General features: G+C 35.8%; 1 protein-coding gene across 3 annotated transcripts in view; it reads left to right on the top strand.

Moving 5' to 3' along the window:
- The window catches only part of TRHDE (thyrotropin releasing hormone degrading enzyme), a 363581-nt gene that overhangs the window by 246266 nt on the left and 98473 nt on the right, over positions 1–18842 (top strand). For all 3 annotated transcript variants that reach the window (XM_084878863.1, XM_084878865.1, XM_084878864.1), the window contains exon 7: positions 2629–2694. In XM_084878863.1, coding sequence (XP_084734989.1) covers positions 2629–2694 — 66 coding nt within the window. The remainder of the gene's footprint in view (positions 1–2628; positions 2695–18842) is intronic.

Below are 18842 nucleotides of genomic sequence, written 5' to 3'. Positions count from 1 at the left end.
ACAGCCCTTTCTCTGCAGATGTTTATTTACTGTCTTTGAGACTGACACAAATGAAAGTGATTACCATGTAAAATGAAATAAATGTTAGCTAGGAACTTATATGAAAAATATATCCCAAATAGAGAACTTACTGATATATGGGTTTGTAAGTATACTTTTGTGAAATATTTTTTAAAAGTCCAGGTGGTAGTTTCCATCCTGATATCTCCTTGAATCTTAGTGTAATAAATATAATGATGGGTTTTTCTTGAGCAAGTCTCAAAATTATAGAAATCTTGTAGAAATCACCTACTTATTCTCATAAAGCTATTTAGGCTGCCTGGCACCCAGTTTGTTTGATTGGGTTGTAAGTGAGTATTTTACCTTTGTAAATAATAGTTGCTCGGTGAAAAATGTTTGGGATTCAGTGGGTGTGTGGGGGTGGTGAGGGCTGGGATGGTGGTGGTTAATACTTGCAATGAGTTATCCTGTGTTAAGAGGTGTGATCCTTGTTATAAGCCGTACATCCTTGGTGCCATGCATGTGGCTACAAGATGACAGTTGGAGAGCCCATCTGTCCATGAAGTTTTATGAAATAAGGAATTTTAAAATGTAGCTTTGGAAAGGAAAGGCCAGTTAAATATAGAAGAGTGCAAAGTACTTTGGAGAACTTAAAATGTTCAAGTGGGCAACACAAGCAATTTTTTAAAAAAGTAATTAAATTACACAGGATAATAATAGTAGAGGATTCAGTTATATATATTGTAGCTTTTATATGTTGACTATATTTCTAGGTTTTATTTCCTGTTAGCACTCTGCTCCAGCTGAACCGAGACAGGAAAACGGGTACATTCTTTATGATTAGAAGGGATTCTGTTGCCATTAGCCCATGCTAAATTGATAGTTTTTATAGCTCGACAAGAGACCAAGTCATCATTACCAGGAGGGAAATACCTAAATCATCTGAAGATGGCTGTTCTGTTCTGAAGGAAAGTTTGAGATGACTGCTTGAGTGTCAAAGTCTCACTCCTCAAGTGGTTTTGCTGTAGAATTGATTGCTCCCCCGTTGGAGTGGGTATGATACATTAGGGAGCTCGTGAAGGGAATTTCAGAGGCAGAGCTGATAAGTTCTAAAGGGAATTCTGATTTGGTCCCCAGACTGAAAGATAGATGCTTATATAATATCTTAGGCACCTATGCAAGTACACAGAAGATAGGAAAAAGCAAGAGAAAGAGCAAAGAGTACAAGATGTGGGAGAAACATATATCAGAAGAGGCATGGAACTCTATGGCTTGGCCACCTTATGATTTGTTGAGTTGTGAATATTAACTTGGGGAGCAATTTTGGTGATGACTGAAATTTTTTAAATTTCTTTAATGATGATTCATGGAGCCTGAGTATCATATTGCCCTAAAATCCCAGAATTTTAGAAAACACTTTTAGTAACAATGGCAATGCCTAGACAGATGAGTATATATGGTTGATAAGATACTCATTAAAAATTAGGCACCTGGTAAGAATGAGTTATCGGAGAGTGATTTTGGAATGTGTGTGTATTTGATGTATAAGTCATAAAAGGATTTCCCCCCTAAAACCAGGCCTTATATTTAAAACGTTGCTACCATAGTTAAGAACAATTTTGTGCAGATTGAAATACTTTCTTGAAAGCTTATTTATATTTTGCAAGCAAATTTGTGACCATCCAGGCTTAACCATCATTACTTGAAATGTTTCATATCGATTACATGTCTACCTTTTTTCACTGATGTTGTGCTACAATATTATAAAAATTATTCTCAAGGTGAAGTAGATTCTTAAATTAGTATTTTCCTATATTACTCAAAATATTCATACTGATGACATGTTTACTTGCATATGGATATATGGCTGTAGCCAGCCTCTAAAAGAAATAGACAGGAAATAAGATTAATTAGTTTGATAAAATACTCATATCTAACACACAATATCATTGTTACTATTTTTCAGACCATGTTTTAATTGCCTTAAGATACTAATTCATTTAAGCTCAGAACAGCCACATTAAATTGGGACTGTTATTGCTTACACTTTACAAGTGAAAAACGTGAGGAACATAGAGCTTAAATATGTTTTCCCTGATTTAATATGGCAAGTAGGTGTCAGAGTCAGGAGTTGAAACCAAACAATCTGATTGCTTGGTATTTCTGTTCTCTATTTCTATAGCTAAACTATTCTTGCTTGAGCTAGGGTTAGAGTAAGTAGCTATGTTACTCCAAGGCTATATTTTAATATGATTATTTATTAACATGGGCATTCTCCCTTATTGGATTATGAACTTGTAAGTACTAAAGAATCATGTTTTATTAACTCTGACATACATAGTGCTTAATAAAATTTTTATTATTCCTGAATTACAGCTTATTATTGGCCTGACATATTCTGTTCAGGAGGTTTCTACTTTGAAATCATTGGTCTTTGATTCACAAATAAAAAAATGCAACTGTTACCTGTAAGAGGAAAACTGTATTCATGATTTTTTTTTATTAACTATTGTTAAGAATAAAGTAGCATGAGTGAATCAAACTAATTTTGTTTAATATAGAATAATTTTAGAATAATGTTACTTGGTTGAAACTCTTCATTTTTTTTTAAATACTCTTTTCCCACAGGGTGCTGCTTTAATTAGAATGCTGGCAAATTTTATGGGCCATTCAGTATTTCAGAGGGGTTTGCAAGTAAGTAAAATGCTTTCCATTTTCTTTTATCTTTTTCCTGTCCTCATATTTATTTTAAAGATTTTTCACAGCTTGAAAAATTGCCAATACAAAATCTCTGAATTTGATGGAAACCTTTCGGATGAGTAAGGTAAGCAGTATCTTTCCATATGACAAATGAAGGAGGTAAGATACTCACTATACCAACCAATAAAACTCAAACTGTTATACCATTTAGAATCTCTTTACCACACATTTTAAAATTGAAGTAATTTTCAAATATATCAGGTCCTAAATAATCTACAAAAGATTTTTGAGTCTGCTTCCTTTTTCTTCCATTTAAAATGTTATATAAAGTGAACACAAACTATGTTAGTCTTTACAAAAATGTGTATTTGAGAAAATCTTGATTTCATATTTCAAATATATGCCTTTTATGCTATTTTATTGTTGACATGTGTGGATCGTTATTTGTTCCAAAGTTATTTAAATGTCTTTAAATTAGAAAATACAATATTTTAAATAAAGGGGAAAAGTTAACAATTTTATCTTACTGCATTTGTACTATGAAGTATGGAATCTAACAGTGGATTCTTAGAAGAGAAAGATTCTTAACTCTTGAAAGCAAACACAAACATAGAAAAAATGTAACTTTTATTCCTTTGCCTCTGTTGAAGTAAATCATGTTCCTAGCAGCTGTGATTGATGAATTATTTATGATGCATTCTGCTACTTAGAAGTGTCCTTTAAAGTAAATTGATGTTCACCTGAAATACAATTATGCCAAGACAGAGAGAGCAATCAATCTTATCTGTTCTTAGTAAGCTTTTCATTTTGAAATTTAAATAAACTACATATGGGACCAGGTCATGTATTAGTAGTCTAATTTGATCTTTACCTAAAATAAACTAGAAAATACAAAGCAAGAGTTAAACAAGTTATGATAAAGCTACCTATACTTTATACAACAAAGAAAAAAGAATACATTTCTTGAAGAATAATTTTCCTTAGAAAATACTGTTACAGATTTTCTCCAGCAGATTTGAAATTTACTTTAATCAGCTCTTTCTATTCGGGACACCTTTAGAAGAGCTGAGTTCCATTGAAGCTACTGACCAGGTGCTCAAGTCTCTATTCTGATCACATAGTTAGAAAATCCTTTTTTTCAAGGAGTGCCCTCTATGTTATAAACTTTCTGGACAAATGTCCTTCCTTATCCCCACTCTTTTGTTTTTCCCCCCATTGAAGTTGTAGCATGACAGTTCCAGAAAATATCTAAGCTTTCTTAAGGCAACATAAATCAAATTGGATTTCCTGGTAGCAAGTTGATGTGAAATCATTTTCTGTATACGATTTTTATTGTTTTTCCTCATCTGTGTGTATGGATTTGTTTGGTAGATGGGATAACTATAGCGATATTATTTGGAAAGGATTATTATCTTGCAGCATTTTTCTTTATCCTGTCTTGCTTTCGGTGGTATGCAAAGTACATCAATTTTAATTCACCCAATTCTAGTGACCCAAGTCTGTTCAGTTTTATCTGAAACAGACTATTTGCCCTCTGACTCCCATATATTAAACTTTCATTTGAAGCTTGTGTTAATGTGTACCTTTCTGCTCTGATACTTGATTTGGTTAATTTTCAACGGAGGGACTCTGTACTTGTCAACATTGCATTTCATTCGCCTTGTGACATCTCATTGATCAGATGGATCTGTATCCTTCAGTACTTCCTCGCAGCTTTATTTATACTCATCACTCAAGCTGATTTAGTGTATCATCAGCAGTTGGATTAGTTTACAGTAGATTCCTATGTCTAGGTGATAAATTATCATCTCTTGTGCATGAAGATGTATGGGATACATTTTGGAAATGACCTCCTGAACAGACACTTTATGTCATGGTGCTGAGTGGTCACAGAGTTGATATTAATATATTTCCCATCCACAAGTCTCTAGGGAGTCTTGGTTTTATAGTCTTGTTGAAAGAGCTAATCTGGACTGTCAGTGCTCATCTCTGCTGGAAAATCTATTAATTGTCTTTACATTAACCATGGCTATTTCTGTGTTGACAAATGGAAGTTTATATTTGCAAACAAGACGCAGGTTAGATTTAAAGGTGTAAACAATTCCAAATATTAGCCTTATAATATATTTTTCTCTTTCTTCCTCCTTCTTTCCTTCCTGATCTTATTATTCACCCTTCTCCTTCTTGTCCTCCCCCTTCTTCTTCCTCTTCTTCATCTTCCTTGTCTTCTTCTTTCTTCTTTGTATTTGGTCCTTAGCCCTTGTATTCCACATAGGAACAATAATAATGGTGGGTGTTTTTTCTCCTAAAATTTGTGCTATCTTACAAGTTTTGTACTCTTTTGACTCATGCTCTTTTGGAAACAAGGCGAAATATTTTTACTAATGCAAACACAGGAAAATTATTTATGATAAATAATAAATACATAGGGTGTCTCCAAAATGCATACACACTCTAACAGCTGATGAGAGAGAAACATCGATCAGCTGCCTCTTACACACCCTCTACTAGGGATGTGCCCACAACCAAGGTACATGCCCTTGACCGGAATCGAACCCGGGACCTTTCAGTCCACAGGCCGATGCTCTATCCACTGAGCCAAACCAGTTTCGGCAAAAAATGAACTGTATGTTAATAAACTCTGACTTTGTAATCATTCAAATTGAGAATACAGTTTTTGGGACATCCTGTATAAGAAATATAAATAGTAAATTATAAATGTAATATTTTATATATTAAATATAATAAAAATAATATACTGAAGTAGTAGGTTTTCAGGTCAGTTAACATGCTCCTATTTAATCTTTAACGTACCTGAGTATAGATTAAACTATATTTTTCTAATTTTTGTAATATTTTATAAAGGGAAATATATTTTAATTTTCAGATCACACATATATTTCTCAGTAGAAAGGGACTCAAAGACTTTTTGAAAAATGTTTGGCTCCTAATAGCCACATAATTCATTGGGTCAGCTATTTGTAAGTTTAAAAAAACAGTTTGATACTGAATAACCACAATTTTTCTGGTCTTTTTTATACATTTTGTCTAATTTCCCTTGCTTTCTGAATTTTGTCTGATGTTTAAATCCTTCAGTCTTGCGGAGTTCTTTCTTTTTATTTTTTAAATAAATTACCTCAAAACATTTTTTATATAGTGTATACATTCATAAAAGTTTTATCCTGGCTACCATTAGTAAATTAGCTTCTGTTTTGATGTTTAAATTGGAAGTGAGGTGTAGAAGCTACCAAGCTTGAAACTTTGATTTTGTATGCCACTTGCAATAATATGTTTTTAAAACATAGAGATGTTTATATTTTGTAAACTGAACATATCTACTATCTAAATAATTCATTGCTCAAAATAATAACAGGCATATTTTGGGAGGCATGAGGCAATGGAATGAGTAGGGAAAAGTGACTCTAATTTCTGTTTCTAATTAATGACATGTTTTCTACAAGTAATTCAAACCTTTCTTGGTCTCTGACTTTATAGTTACAAAATGCAAGAGTTGGGCAAGATACTCTTTAAGATTTTTCCCACCTTTTAGATTCTTTGAATTTAAAATTTATTTGATACATTTTACTAGTTAGATAATTTGGGTTTGGTACTTTAATTATGGAAAGCATTTTAATTTGATTGAAAAATTTATAACTTAGATGTGTAAATCTGAATGATTCCCTATTCTTGAATCATCAATATTTAATAATCACCTGAATATTAAAACTATACAGTTGACCCTTGAACAACAGGGCTTTGAACTGTGGGAGTCCCATTTACATACAAATTAAAAAAGTATATGTACCATTTTGATCCATGGTTGGCAGCCCACAGATGTGGCGTGTTAACTGAATGCATTGATCTATACCATATATAGAGGACTTGAGCATCCATAGGTTTTGGTATCCACGGGGGTCCTGGAATCACCCCCATAGTTGCTGAGGAATGACTCAATTTTGGGGGTGTCAAAGGTTACACACGGATTTTGACTCTGAGGGAGTTGGTGTCCCTAATCCCCACATTATTTAATGGTCAAATATAGCACTATAGCTAGTCCAACCAAATCAGCATTTGTTGTTACTGAGAATTTTTGCTGGTAATATGTTTCTTTTGCCAGTATTAAGAACCAACTTATATTTCCTTTGATTTTTAGTTACTTTTTCTGTTTTGTGACACTTTATATTTTGTTACACTTTCATATTTTGCTCTGGGTAATTTACGTGTTTGTTATTAAACTACTAGAGGCCCAGTGTACGAAATTTGTGCACTGTGGTGGGGAGTCCCCTCAGCCCAGTCTGTACCTTCTCCAATCCCTCTCACAATCCTGGACCACTGGCTCCTAATCGCTCACCTGCCTACCTGTTTGGTCACCCGGAATTGCCCATCCCTGCCGGCCTGATTGCCCCTCACTGCCTGTGCATGCCAGCCTGGTCACCCCTAACTGCCCCCCCCGCCCCAGCTAGCCTGGTTGCCCCCAATATCCCCCACCCCGTGCTAGCCTGGTCACCCCCACCTGCTCCCCCAGCCAGCCTGGTGGCCCCCAGCTGCCCCCTCCCTGCCAGCCTGGTCACCCCTAACTGTCCCCCCCCCCACTGGCTTGGTTGCCTCCAACTGACCCCCGCTGCTGGCCTGGTCACCCCCAACAGGTCCCTCCACCCCCGCCAATTTGGTCATTTCTTACTGCCCCCCCCCCCCAGTTGGCCTGGTCACCCCCAACTCCCCTCCTCCCCCCCTTCCCCCCCAGCTAGATTGCTCACTCCCAACAGCCTTCCTGTAAGCTTGGTTGTCCCCAACTGCCCCCCCCCCCCCCCCCCCCGCCAGCATGGTTGCCCCTCCTGGCTCCCCTGCAGGCCTGGTCACCCTGTGTAGCCTTCTTGTTCAGCTGTTTGGTCATCCTTCACTAACCCCCCTCCTGGCCTGGTCACCCCACACAGCCTGCTTGTTCAGTCATTTGGCCATCCCTCAGGCCGGTCCTGGGCAGCTGAGGGGACTGGACACCACTATCTTGTGGCTGTGGGTGCTACCATCTTTGAGGACATGGCAGGCAATTAGCATATTCTCTTCTTATTGGCTGTGGGTGCTGTCATTTTGTGAGGGATGATGGTCAATTGGCATATTCCCTCTTTGTTAGATAGAATAGTTATTTCCTTTTTTAAAAAAAATATATATTTTATTGATTTTTTACAGAGAGGAAGAGAGAGGGATAGAGAGTTAGAAAAATCGATGAGAGAGAATCATCGATCAGCTGCCTCTTGCACACCCCCTACTGGGGATGTGCCCGGAACCAAGGTATATGCCCTTGACCGGAATCAAACCTGGGACCTTTTAGTCTGCAGGCAGAAGCTCTATCCACTGAGCCAAACCAGTTTCAGCGGGATAGTTATTTTCAATGACATTTTCTGAGGACTTACTTTTTGAAGTTTCTCAGTGATTTTCAGTATGTATGTTGTCCTTACTAAGGTCAGGATTTCTACTTGTATACCCCAAATCTGTTGAAACTGATTCTGTTTATGGGTCTGACTACATTGGGATGGTTAGAGGTTGGTCTGGAGGAGAACCAGTTTTGCCATTGATGATGTCATTACAGGGGGCATAAATAAGAGACACTGACTATTTTAGAGACAAGAGCTGTTTTTGAAGGCAAGGGAAACAGTGGAATTTAGACTTTAAAGGCCCCCATTCTACTTCTTAGTGTCCCACACTTTTTCAATCAATGCTCTTATTTTCACATAAGAGACCTAGTAAAGCCATAAAATTTGCTGGATTTCTGATTTCACCACTCAGAGTTTCAACCTTAGTTTGCTCTTCAGTTATATTGATTCTAAGGCTAAAGGATTCACAAGATCTTTTTTGCATAGTTAGAGACAGTCTCTGATTCACTACCAACCACACCTTCAGTATTAGGATTGCTGTATTCTTTTTGTAATCTTTCCAGTCTAGTCAGAAATAACTAATCTTGTTGCAGATTTTATAATTCTCTATTCTCCTGTAATATTATATTGAAATAGTCATTTGTTTTTCCCAAAACCTATTCTTCAATTTAGGCAATTTTAAGAATTTATCTAGGCCTTGAAAACCAGGGATTGCCAGGATTTCATTATCCATTGTTGATGCTTTTACCTCATTTAAATCTAATCAAGACAGGGAAATAATTGTATATTTCTATCTTTGAGGGTCTGTTTCCTGGAATATACAACTCCTGGTATGAACACAGTAGAAAATCAAAACCATGCTAAGTACATCAAGCAGAAAGGTATTTAACAGGGTATGTGATTTTTCTAAAACTCTTGAGAGGACTAGAAAAATAAAAATTAGGAAAGCCACTGCTAAACTTCAGAAAATCAAGAAATTTAACTATCACAGGCAATTGATATGCATATCTAGATGCCATTGCTAGGGAATAGTTTACTTTGGTTTCTGCCAAAGCCCACATGTCTGCTCTTTGTTACCTGAGCAATGATGACTTTTTCTTTCATGTTTTCCATAGCTCTTAAGTCTGATTTTCATGCAGAATTTAAACTTGGACCTAACTATCAAATTATAGTAAATAGTGCTTCCAAGCCATATAATACAGAAGAGCATAGAACATGGGAGAAATTGTGATGAATTGCTAACAGGCAATCTGACACACTTCATCTATCAATTTTCTTGTTCTATTGATTAAATTGTGTTGTATTATTTTTGTAGGTTGTCATATTAACATATGGAGACTTAAAATGTATTAATGCCTTTATCTCTTCCTTGATATTTGTATTAAGACTAAGCAATACTTCTCAATAAATGTCCTAATTTTCAAGTAAGAGACCTAATAAAGCCATAAAATTTTCTGGAGTTCTATTCATAAAAATAGCTAGAGTAGATATTTTCAACTGATTTCAGAAGTTTTGTAAGAATTTATGATGGGAGAAATTAAGAAAATCAATCAGTGACCATAATTCACTTCTTTTATATTTTTATTATTTTATTTTATTCTATTCTATTTTATTTTATATTTTATTTTATTTTATTTTATTTATTTTATTTTATTTTATGTTTTTCTTTATTGATTTCATGCATACAAGTCCTTTAGTTGATCTCTCTCCCTCCCCCCTACCTTCCCCTACCTTCCCTTTGAGGTTTGATGGTCTAATTGCTGCTTCTCTGTCTCTGTCTCTGTTTTTGTTCATCAGTTTATATTGTTCGTTATATTCCACAAATGAGTGAGATCATGTGTTATTTATCTTTTTCTGACTGGCTTATTTCACTTAGCATAATGCTCTCCATATCCATCCATGTTGTTGCAAATGATAGGAATTCCATTGTGTAGATGTACCAGAGTTTTTTAATTCACTCATCGGCTGATGGGCACTTAGGCTCTTTCTCAATCTTACCTATTGTGAATTGTGCTACTATGAACATAGGGTTGCATATGTCTTTTCTAATTGGTGTTTCTAGTTTCTTGGGTTATATTCCTAGAAGTGGAATCACTGGGTCAAATGCGAATTCCATTTTTAGTTTTTTGAGGAAACTCCATATTCCCCACAATTGATGCACCAGTCTGCATTCCCACCAGCAGTGCGCTAGGGTTCCTTTCTCTCCACATCCTCGCCAGCACTTGCCATTTGTTGATTTATTGATGATAGCCACTCTGACAGGTGTGAGATGGCATCACATTGTCGTTTTGCCTGTTTTCTATAATCCTCGGTTTCCTCTTTGAATAAGTGAGTTGATTAAGTAGTGTCAGTACCAGTAATATGTCAGATTTTTAATTTTCTAAATTTATTTCTCTTCTAAAACAAGAACCAAAAAAAAGAAAAGACAGGGGATATATTATTGTGAGTAACTTTTTAAAAATATATGTAAGAATTTCAAAGATTTGGTTTTCATAATCACAACTGTTGGTTCTATCTTCCTCATCTCCAAGTGGTCAGATCCTATAGGGAAAAAAATCTAAGCAGAAATTTGCTTAAGTTTCTTTCAATTTAAGACCAACTATACATAAGACATCTGGAGAGTAAGTTTATTCCAGTGAGTAAAGAAGACTAAAAAACAAACAAATTCATGACACATTACCTGTAGGAAGAGTTAACATGAAATGTGGTAGGCAGGTCAACAGTAACAAGTAACTCCCTTTGTATACAGGCTCAAATCACTTTTTTTTTTTTTTTTTGGCACAATGTCATTCTTATCTTTATCACCTCATGTTTGCCTGTGGCATAAATATTTCCAAAATCCTTCCAGTGTCATCCTGTAAAAAAAAAAAAAAAAAAAAAAAAAAAAAAAAAAAAAAAGCTGGCAAGATTTCTCGGGGGGCTTCACATATGTTTAATAGTACATGTTTGAATATGATTTTCTTATTATTATATTAGAGGCCTGGTGCATGAAATTTGTGCACGGGATGGGGGGGTGTCCCTCAGCCTAGCCTGCATTCTTTCCAATCTGGGACCCCTCGAGGAATGTCCAATTGCCCATTTAGGCCCAATCTCACTAAGCAGGCAAATGGACATCCCTCCCACAATCCAAAACTGCTGGCTCCCAACTGCTCACCTGTCAGCCAGATCACCCTAGCCACTCCCCTGCCAGCCTGGTTGACGCCTAACTGCTCCCCTGCTGGCCCGATTGACCTTAACTATCCTCCCCGACTAGCCATCTTGTGGCCCCATCTTGTGTCCATATAGGGGCAGCCATCTTTGATCATATGGGGGCAGTCATCTTGTGTGTTGGAGTGATGGTCAATTTGCATATTACCTCATTATTATATAGGATCACAAGCAAAAACAGATTCCTTACTGGCTGGACCCTGGGATGGAGTACATGTAGTGTAACTGCATTTCTATCCTCTTTCCCACTTGGACAATCTTTAATGTCCAATGTTGTTGTTGACTTTCATTTTCTATATGGTTTCTAAAATAGAAATATACTGCAATTTTGCCATCCTAATTTTTTCTGTCTCTAGAAGTCCTTGGTTATTTTATAAATCTCCCTGAAATCTCCTTTGTTCTCATGAATAAATGTTTCCCCTGAGTTCCTCCTTTAATAAAAACTGTCCATTCCAAGGCGTTGTCAGCGTCTTCCATCTCTGGACTGTTTCTCTTCTGTCTTCATGGCTGAGGCACTCCTATCAATTCCCCTCTGTTGCAGGAATCCACATGGTCTCGGAGTTGTTTTCTGAAAATATACAAACATGTTCTCCACCAAAAGTTAATAAAGGGATATTTTCTATAAATTTAACTTGGGTCCCTTTTAATTTTTTTTTCCCCCAAATGATTTTCCTCTGGCTTATTTTGACACCATGTATGTTTTTCATGGGAATCTTGTTAGCATTTCAAATGAAAGTTAATTTTTTAAAGTACAAATTTTCTAGATGTAACTTACAGGATATTTTTCCTTACATGATAAACATGACCAAACCAGAGATGGTCGGACCCGCATCAACACCATTTGTCCACCAACCAGATCTGAAATACCATGGCTAATATGAACACTTAAGGAACTGTTTGACATTGAAATTGGGACTCAAAAGAACTGTTGGCCCAGAAAGGAACTCACTACAGACTGATTCATTTGCCTCTCAGCATAACCATTATGGCTTGTCTTACATAGTTTCGGGTTCTTATAAGGGAATTCCTTGTATCACATGATCTAACTCATCTAGGGGAATTAATGAACAACATAAATTGATGAACAGAAACAGACCTGGAGACAGAGAAGCAGCGATCAGACTGTCAGACCTCAGAGGGAAGGTAGGGGAGTGTGGGAGCAAAGGGGAGAGATCAACCAAAGGACTTGTGTGCATGCATATAAGCCTATTCAGTGGTCATGGCAACAGGGTGTGGGCATATGTGGGGAGGGGGATGGGAGGATGAGGACAATTATGTGATACCATAATCAATAAAGAAATTAAGAAAAACAACTGTCCATTCCAAAGCATCTTTCAGCAATTCTTACATCTTTTATATCCTAGGAGTGTTATTGTTTAAGTGTGCATAAACATTAAATTTCACCCATTTGTAGCAATGCTTATGCATATAACCCATAAATTAAGGTTTACTTCTTTTTAAATTTATTTTTTATTGTTCATATTATTACAGATGTCCTCTATTTGCCTCTGCTTAAGCCCCACCTCCACCCAGCCCCTGCTCCACCTGAGACCTTGACCACATTATTGTCTATGTCCATGGGCTATGCATATATGCATATACCTTCTTTGGTTAATGTATCTCCCTTCCCTTCTCTCCCTGTCTCTTTCCTACCTCCCCTCCCCCACACCGCCCCCAGATCTGTCTATCTGTTCCAGTCATCTATGTTTCTGGACCTTAAGTTTCAATAGCTCAAATCCTCATTACATAAGTATTATAGGCTTATTTTTAGAGTAAGTGATTCATGTAATGATTCTTTTAGATAGAATTTTGTACATGACTTTAACCATTCTTATTTCATTTTTACTTGTTTTAATCTACCTAGTTACAGTTTTTCTCTGATTTTTTTTTCTGGAAATAAAAGAATAAAACTATAATTATGAAATCCTCAGATAATATTGATTGGCTCCATGGCCATTAAAAATAATTAGTGCATAGCACTATTGCTTTTTCTTTTCAAAGAAAACATTATTGTCTTAATGACTTGAGCTTAGCAGTATCATTCTTCATGTTGTTATGATTCAACACCAGGGAATTGAAATTATGAAGAAAGATCATTGTTAAGCTTGATATAAACTCAATGTCTGAAATCCATGTCAGAAAATGAGTCACCTTTCCACTCAACCAATTAGGGTAATTCAATATCATCTAAATATGGTGGAATAAAGAACGATTTCTCTTGATTAATATTTAACTGCTCTTTTCCATAAGGTAACCTACAACAAGATGTTTGGTTCCAATTATCAGAGTGGAAATTGCTTATGCAAATCAATGTCAGGCAATGAGGTGTGGATAAAAAGCAAAATGGAAATATGATTATTATTGGTTTGTGCTCATAAAATTCTGATAGCCTGAAGGTAATGACAGGCACAAAGCCATAGGGATTATTAGTAGCAACAATATATTCAATAACTTGTGTTCCAATGAAAAGTTATATATTAACATGTAGACACAGGATTTTTATTTGGTAACTGCTGACTTACATTGGTGAGAGAGTGTTTGCTCCCTTGAATGTAGGTTTCCAGATAAATGAAAAATCAGAAAATAACAGAGGATCAGAGACAGTATGTCAAAGTTAATTTTCTTTCTGAAGAGATAGTATTGTTTCATCCAGATGGTAATCGAATAATGTTTAATCTTAAATAAGTGGCTATAGACAGATATTCTCAGATTTCTCCATGTTTTACTTCAAGTGCTATGCAGCTTTTGATATGCTATAGGTAAAATAGTTTAAAACTTCATAATAACTTGCTGTGCTCATTCAATACTAAACAGGGGGGTGCAAAAGTAGATTTGCGGCTATATGTGAAACTCAGAGTTTATCATTGTACTATTTATTAATTATTGTATTATTTTCCATGCAAGCAACTAAAAACCTACTCTTTCCATACTTTGAATGGAAATAATGTTATCATTGTTGGTGTTTAGTCATGAATTTGACATAATTAGTATTTATTTAACACCTAACTACACAGCTAAAATTAATATGCATGTTACAGAAGGAAAATATTTAAGGAAAGAGTTCATGGATGTGAGGATTAAGAATAGTATCTCTAATAAAAACAGGCAATTTTAAATATTAAATAGCAAAAATAGTTACAATTCTGAATCAGAGAGAATTTACTTTTATTCATCAGTTTCAATTAATTTGTTTATATACATCCACGATTGAATACTTATCATTTTGCCTTTGAATTAAATATTATAAACTGACCACTTTTTAGCATTTGCTAAAAAGCCTTTATTCTTAAAGTCATGTATCTCTATTTGGTGATCCTGTAGGCCATAACACGGGAGACCTTATACATTTATACTTATTGGTTTTCTTTTACTTGTTTATTAATGGCTTAAGACATTAGGGTAATTCAGTATCATCTAAATATGGTTGAATAAAGAACAGTTTAGCTAATAAGCTTGAGGCTATATTTTTATAACTACATAAAATGTATCTGTGAAATTATTAGACACATTGGCTGATGGGCAGGTGTATCTGTATATTGATGAATATGTAAATGCATGCTGATCTTTCAACATGCACATACTTGGGTACACCTATCAGGGAACTGTCTCTCACTGTTTGCAGACAGTACCATTTAGTTAGATTCTAGTTCAAAAGTACAATAAACTTTCCTCAGAGGCATTTTTCTCTAACTTATTTAGGCCTTGCATCAGCAGTTTTCTTTCTTTTCCTTTCTTAATTTATTTTTCTCCCTTTTTTTATGTTTTCTTTTAAGAACATTCAAGTAATACCCTAGAACTACATCCTCGGCAATATTATTTTGACACTAAAAAATATAAACTTTTCTAAATTGATAGACCACCCCCTCTTGTTACTCATATTTTCATAGTTGCTTGGTAATTTTATTACAGAGGTTAATATGAGTGAGATGGCATAGATGTACCATAATATATTTAGTTTTTTTGTTTGTGAACACTAGAATGCTTTTTAATTTCTGTTAAATAAACAACAGTGTATAATCTTTAACTTATATTTTTTATTATATTTTGGTTGTCTCTTTATATACAGAAAGCAAATTATCAATTTTTCTTCTAAAATGTTAAGCCAATATGTAAGGGTAGTGAGAAAACTTGAAAGTACTCTTTTTATAATACACGAAGCAACAGCATTGAGACTTACAAGTTTTAAAAATAAATTTCTTACAAATTTATTTTTTAAAATTACCCTGTTATTCAAGTATATATATTTTTATTAAAATAAGGTTGAACATTTTTAATACATTACCTTGCATTTCATCTACACTTTTCTTTGAGATATTTCTTCATGTTATACACATTTAAAAATGGAAGTTTTACTTATTTTCATAACTGTATAAATGGTAATAAAGATAATGAACCTAAACATACTACAAATTCTTTTTTACCCTGTAATAGCTAAATGTCAAAATTATTAAGAAAAACTACATGTTATAAACTCATAGTTTTACAGAAGTATTGTAAATACCTATCTTAAGTTATATATTTGGAACCTATCTTAAAAAAGGTTCAAGTGCATTGAAAACTCCATTTTGACCTACCTCTGTGGTCTGTCTACGGAAGAGAGAGCTCCCTGTTAGTATGATACAAAAACATTTTCATATCCATTTGTAACCAATCTCCTTTATTTACCTTCATTCATTTGCTCAAGGTCTCTCCATATGATTATTCTACAGATAATTTTTTTCCCTTAAGAATAATAAGTCATTTTAGTGTTAAAATCTTTTCTCAATGCTTTGTGCTAGTAAACTAAAATTGTGATTTTTTTCTTTTGTTTCCCCCCCTTTCATAACTTTATTGTTGAAAGTATTACAAATGTCCCCTCCCCCCACCACCATTGACTCCCTCAACCCTGCTCAGGCTTTTCCCACACTATTGCTTGTTCTTACTCCAGCTCTGCTTAATTTCATGTCTGCAGTCTGCGTTGTTTACCCATTAAACATGTCCAATTACTCATTTATTCCACACATACTTATTGCATATCTATTCTATGCAGACACCATGTAAGAACCTGGTATTCAGGGCATTCTGCACATAACAAATATGGCTCATGAATCATATAATAGGATAAAGTTAGCACTGAATAGGGGGAAAAAAACAACTACAGACATATTTACTAAATATAATAAATGCTAGGAAGAAAAACAGTAGGATGCTCTGAGAGAACATTTAGGTGGGTGGGTAGGGGAACGTTAGTTGGGTGTTTAAGAGATCTCTCTTGGAAAGAAGCTTGTAAAACTAGGTCTGAGGATGGGGAAGAGCTGGGTGAGGAGTGGAGCATTCAAGGAAGATAGAAGGGCTTATGCGAGGGCCTGAGACAAAGAACTGAACATTTCCAAGGAAAAGAAAGAAACGGGTGTGGATGAATAGACTCAGTAAAGACGAGGGAGGAGGGAGCATTGGAGGCAGGAGGTAATCAGGAGTTCTGACTTAAACTGTGTTAAGAAGGCTGGGTTTTATTGTGAGTGGGGTGTTATTAAACAGCTTAAAACTGGGATGTGACACGGTTCTGTTTATACTTAAAGCAGTTACCTGGCTATTTGTATTAATACATTAGGATTGGGGCACACAGAATACCGAGAGAGGAATCCGGTAATTCAATTTGGAAGATAGGTCAATATTCAGGTAAGAGATGATGGAGGTTTAGTCAGTAGCTATACAGAGACACGGGTGGATTCAAAATGTTTTGAAGGTAGAATTAAATGGACCCAAGGGGAGACTGGGTGAAGAATGTGGTATGAGAGGTGGGGAAGTAAAGGTACCCAAGAATGATTCTGAGGTTTCTGGGTTGAAGGCCTGAGACTAAAACCGGAAAGGCTGAAACAGTTAGAAGTTGAGGAAAGAGAAGAGGCCAGCCAAAGAGACTTAGAACAGCTGAGTTCTCAGGCAGAATACTAAGGGTGTGGTGTCACTCATGTCAAAGAGAAAAGCTTATCTAAAGAGTAAAAAAATGATTGATGAGGTTAAATGCGACGGAGAGGCGGAGTAGGATAAAGACTGAAGTGTTCCGTTGGCATCTTGCAAATGTATTGATTTCAGTGGAAGTGTGAACAAAAAAATGCTTAAGTGAATACAGTGTGTGTAAAATAAAATTTAAAGAAGTTGGCCACGAAAGTGGATTAGAAAAACAGGGTAGGTAGTTAGAGGGAGAAGGGTTAAGGAACCTTGCCTTTTGTTTTGTTTATAAAGATGGGAGACAGTAGGCCTGGCTAGAGAGGGAGTGAGGACAGGGAGAGTTGGATAACTCTAGAGAAGATATAATTAGGACATTGGCCCCTGAGAAGGTAAACGGAATGGTTTTTGACAGGAGATACACTGCCAGTTAATTTGGAGATTTGTAAATGGGAAAATGAAGAAATTATTTTCTGATGAATTCTATATTTTTTCAGTTAAATGTCCTTGAAGCAAGGTCAGTAGCTGGAAGGGAGGTAATGCTGGGTGGTAGAGAGGTTTGAAGATTGAAGATTGATTAGGAAGAGTAGAAAGGCCTGACAGAATTGAGTGCCTATTTGAGTTTGGTGATTATAAATTTGTAATGAAATCACTTGTAAACTGCCCTATTGCATTATTTTCTCCTGTGATGCTCAGCTGTCCAGGTTTCAAGGAGGCGAAACACTTGGATTCATCCATGATTGGGGGTTTTGCCAGCTCTGATAATTGAAGGACAGAGCTGCAAAGGAGAAGAGGCTGTTTGCTAGGAATTTATTAAGATGAATTATGAACTATAAGCTGGATAATCAGGAAAACAAAGACAGAAAGAATCTGAAAGACAAATACCTGCCATTAATGCTAGCAGTAAATAATAAATTAACAAATATATATAATTTTAGCACTGAATAAAGCAAATCCCATACGCTTCTGAGCATGTAGGAAATTTAATCTACCCGTATTGAATTCCCTTATGTCATGGCCATTAATATGAGAATATTCCAAGGAACTTTTCTCAGTCCAGAACATATGGTAAAGAGCCCTCTGTTCCAATCCTCACCGAGAGGCAGTCATATTGATTTCATGAAGGGGACTGGTGAGTGAAGGGAAAGAAGTGAAGCAGTGAATAATGCTTGAGGGTTTAGTCTTTATCTTGCCCAAGCCTTGCCTTTCTGGTTACTTGAAGATCGGAGTCTTTGCTGCTCCATTACTAAATCAGGAATGGTTATTTTGTGCTGAGGACTCTAAGTCTCCCATTCCATGAGCAATTGTGCCCCCATTGCATCACATCTCTTTGAAGCACAAGGTGCTACACCTCACAACTGGAAGAGCCCCCCAACTCCTTTCTTTTTCCAGACTTGGGTGGGGTGCAGTTTCTAAGATTTCCTCAAGTCTGAAGAAGGGTTGGTCTCAATTTCTTGCATTTTTTACTTTTTCAAAAATTTGATTTGATTCCCCCTCACCCCTCCAAGTTCATATAATTTTCCTTGTTTGGGCTTCTAGAAAAGTTTGGCTTCTCTTGGAGGTAAGGTTGAAGATGAAGATGTTGACTCAACTCCCTCCCAACCCCCCTGAGCTTGCTCTTAAAATAACTAAAGTCTT

Source organism: Pipistrellus hanaki (assembly GCF_964339955.1).
Source record: "Pipistrellus hanaki genome assembly, chromosome: 3".
Classification (NCBI taxonomy): Eukaryota; Metazoa; Chordata; class Mammalia; order Chiroptera; family Vespertilionidae; genus Pipistrellus; species Pipistrellus hanaki.
This window is presented reverse-complemented; position numbering and strand designations above follow the sequence as displayed.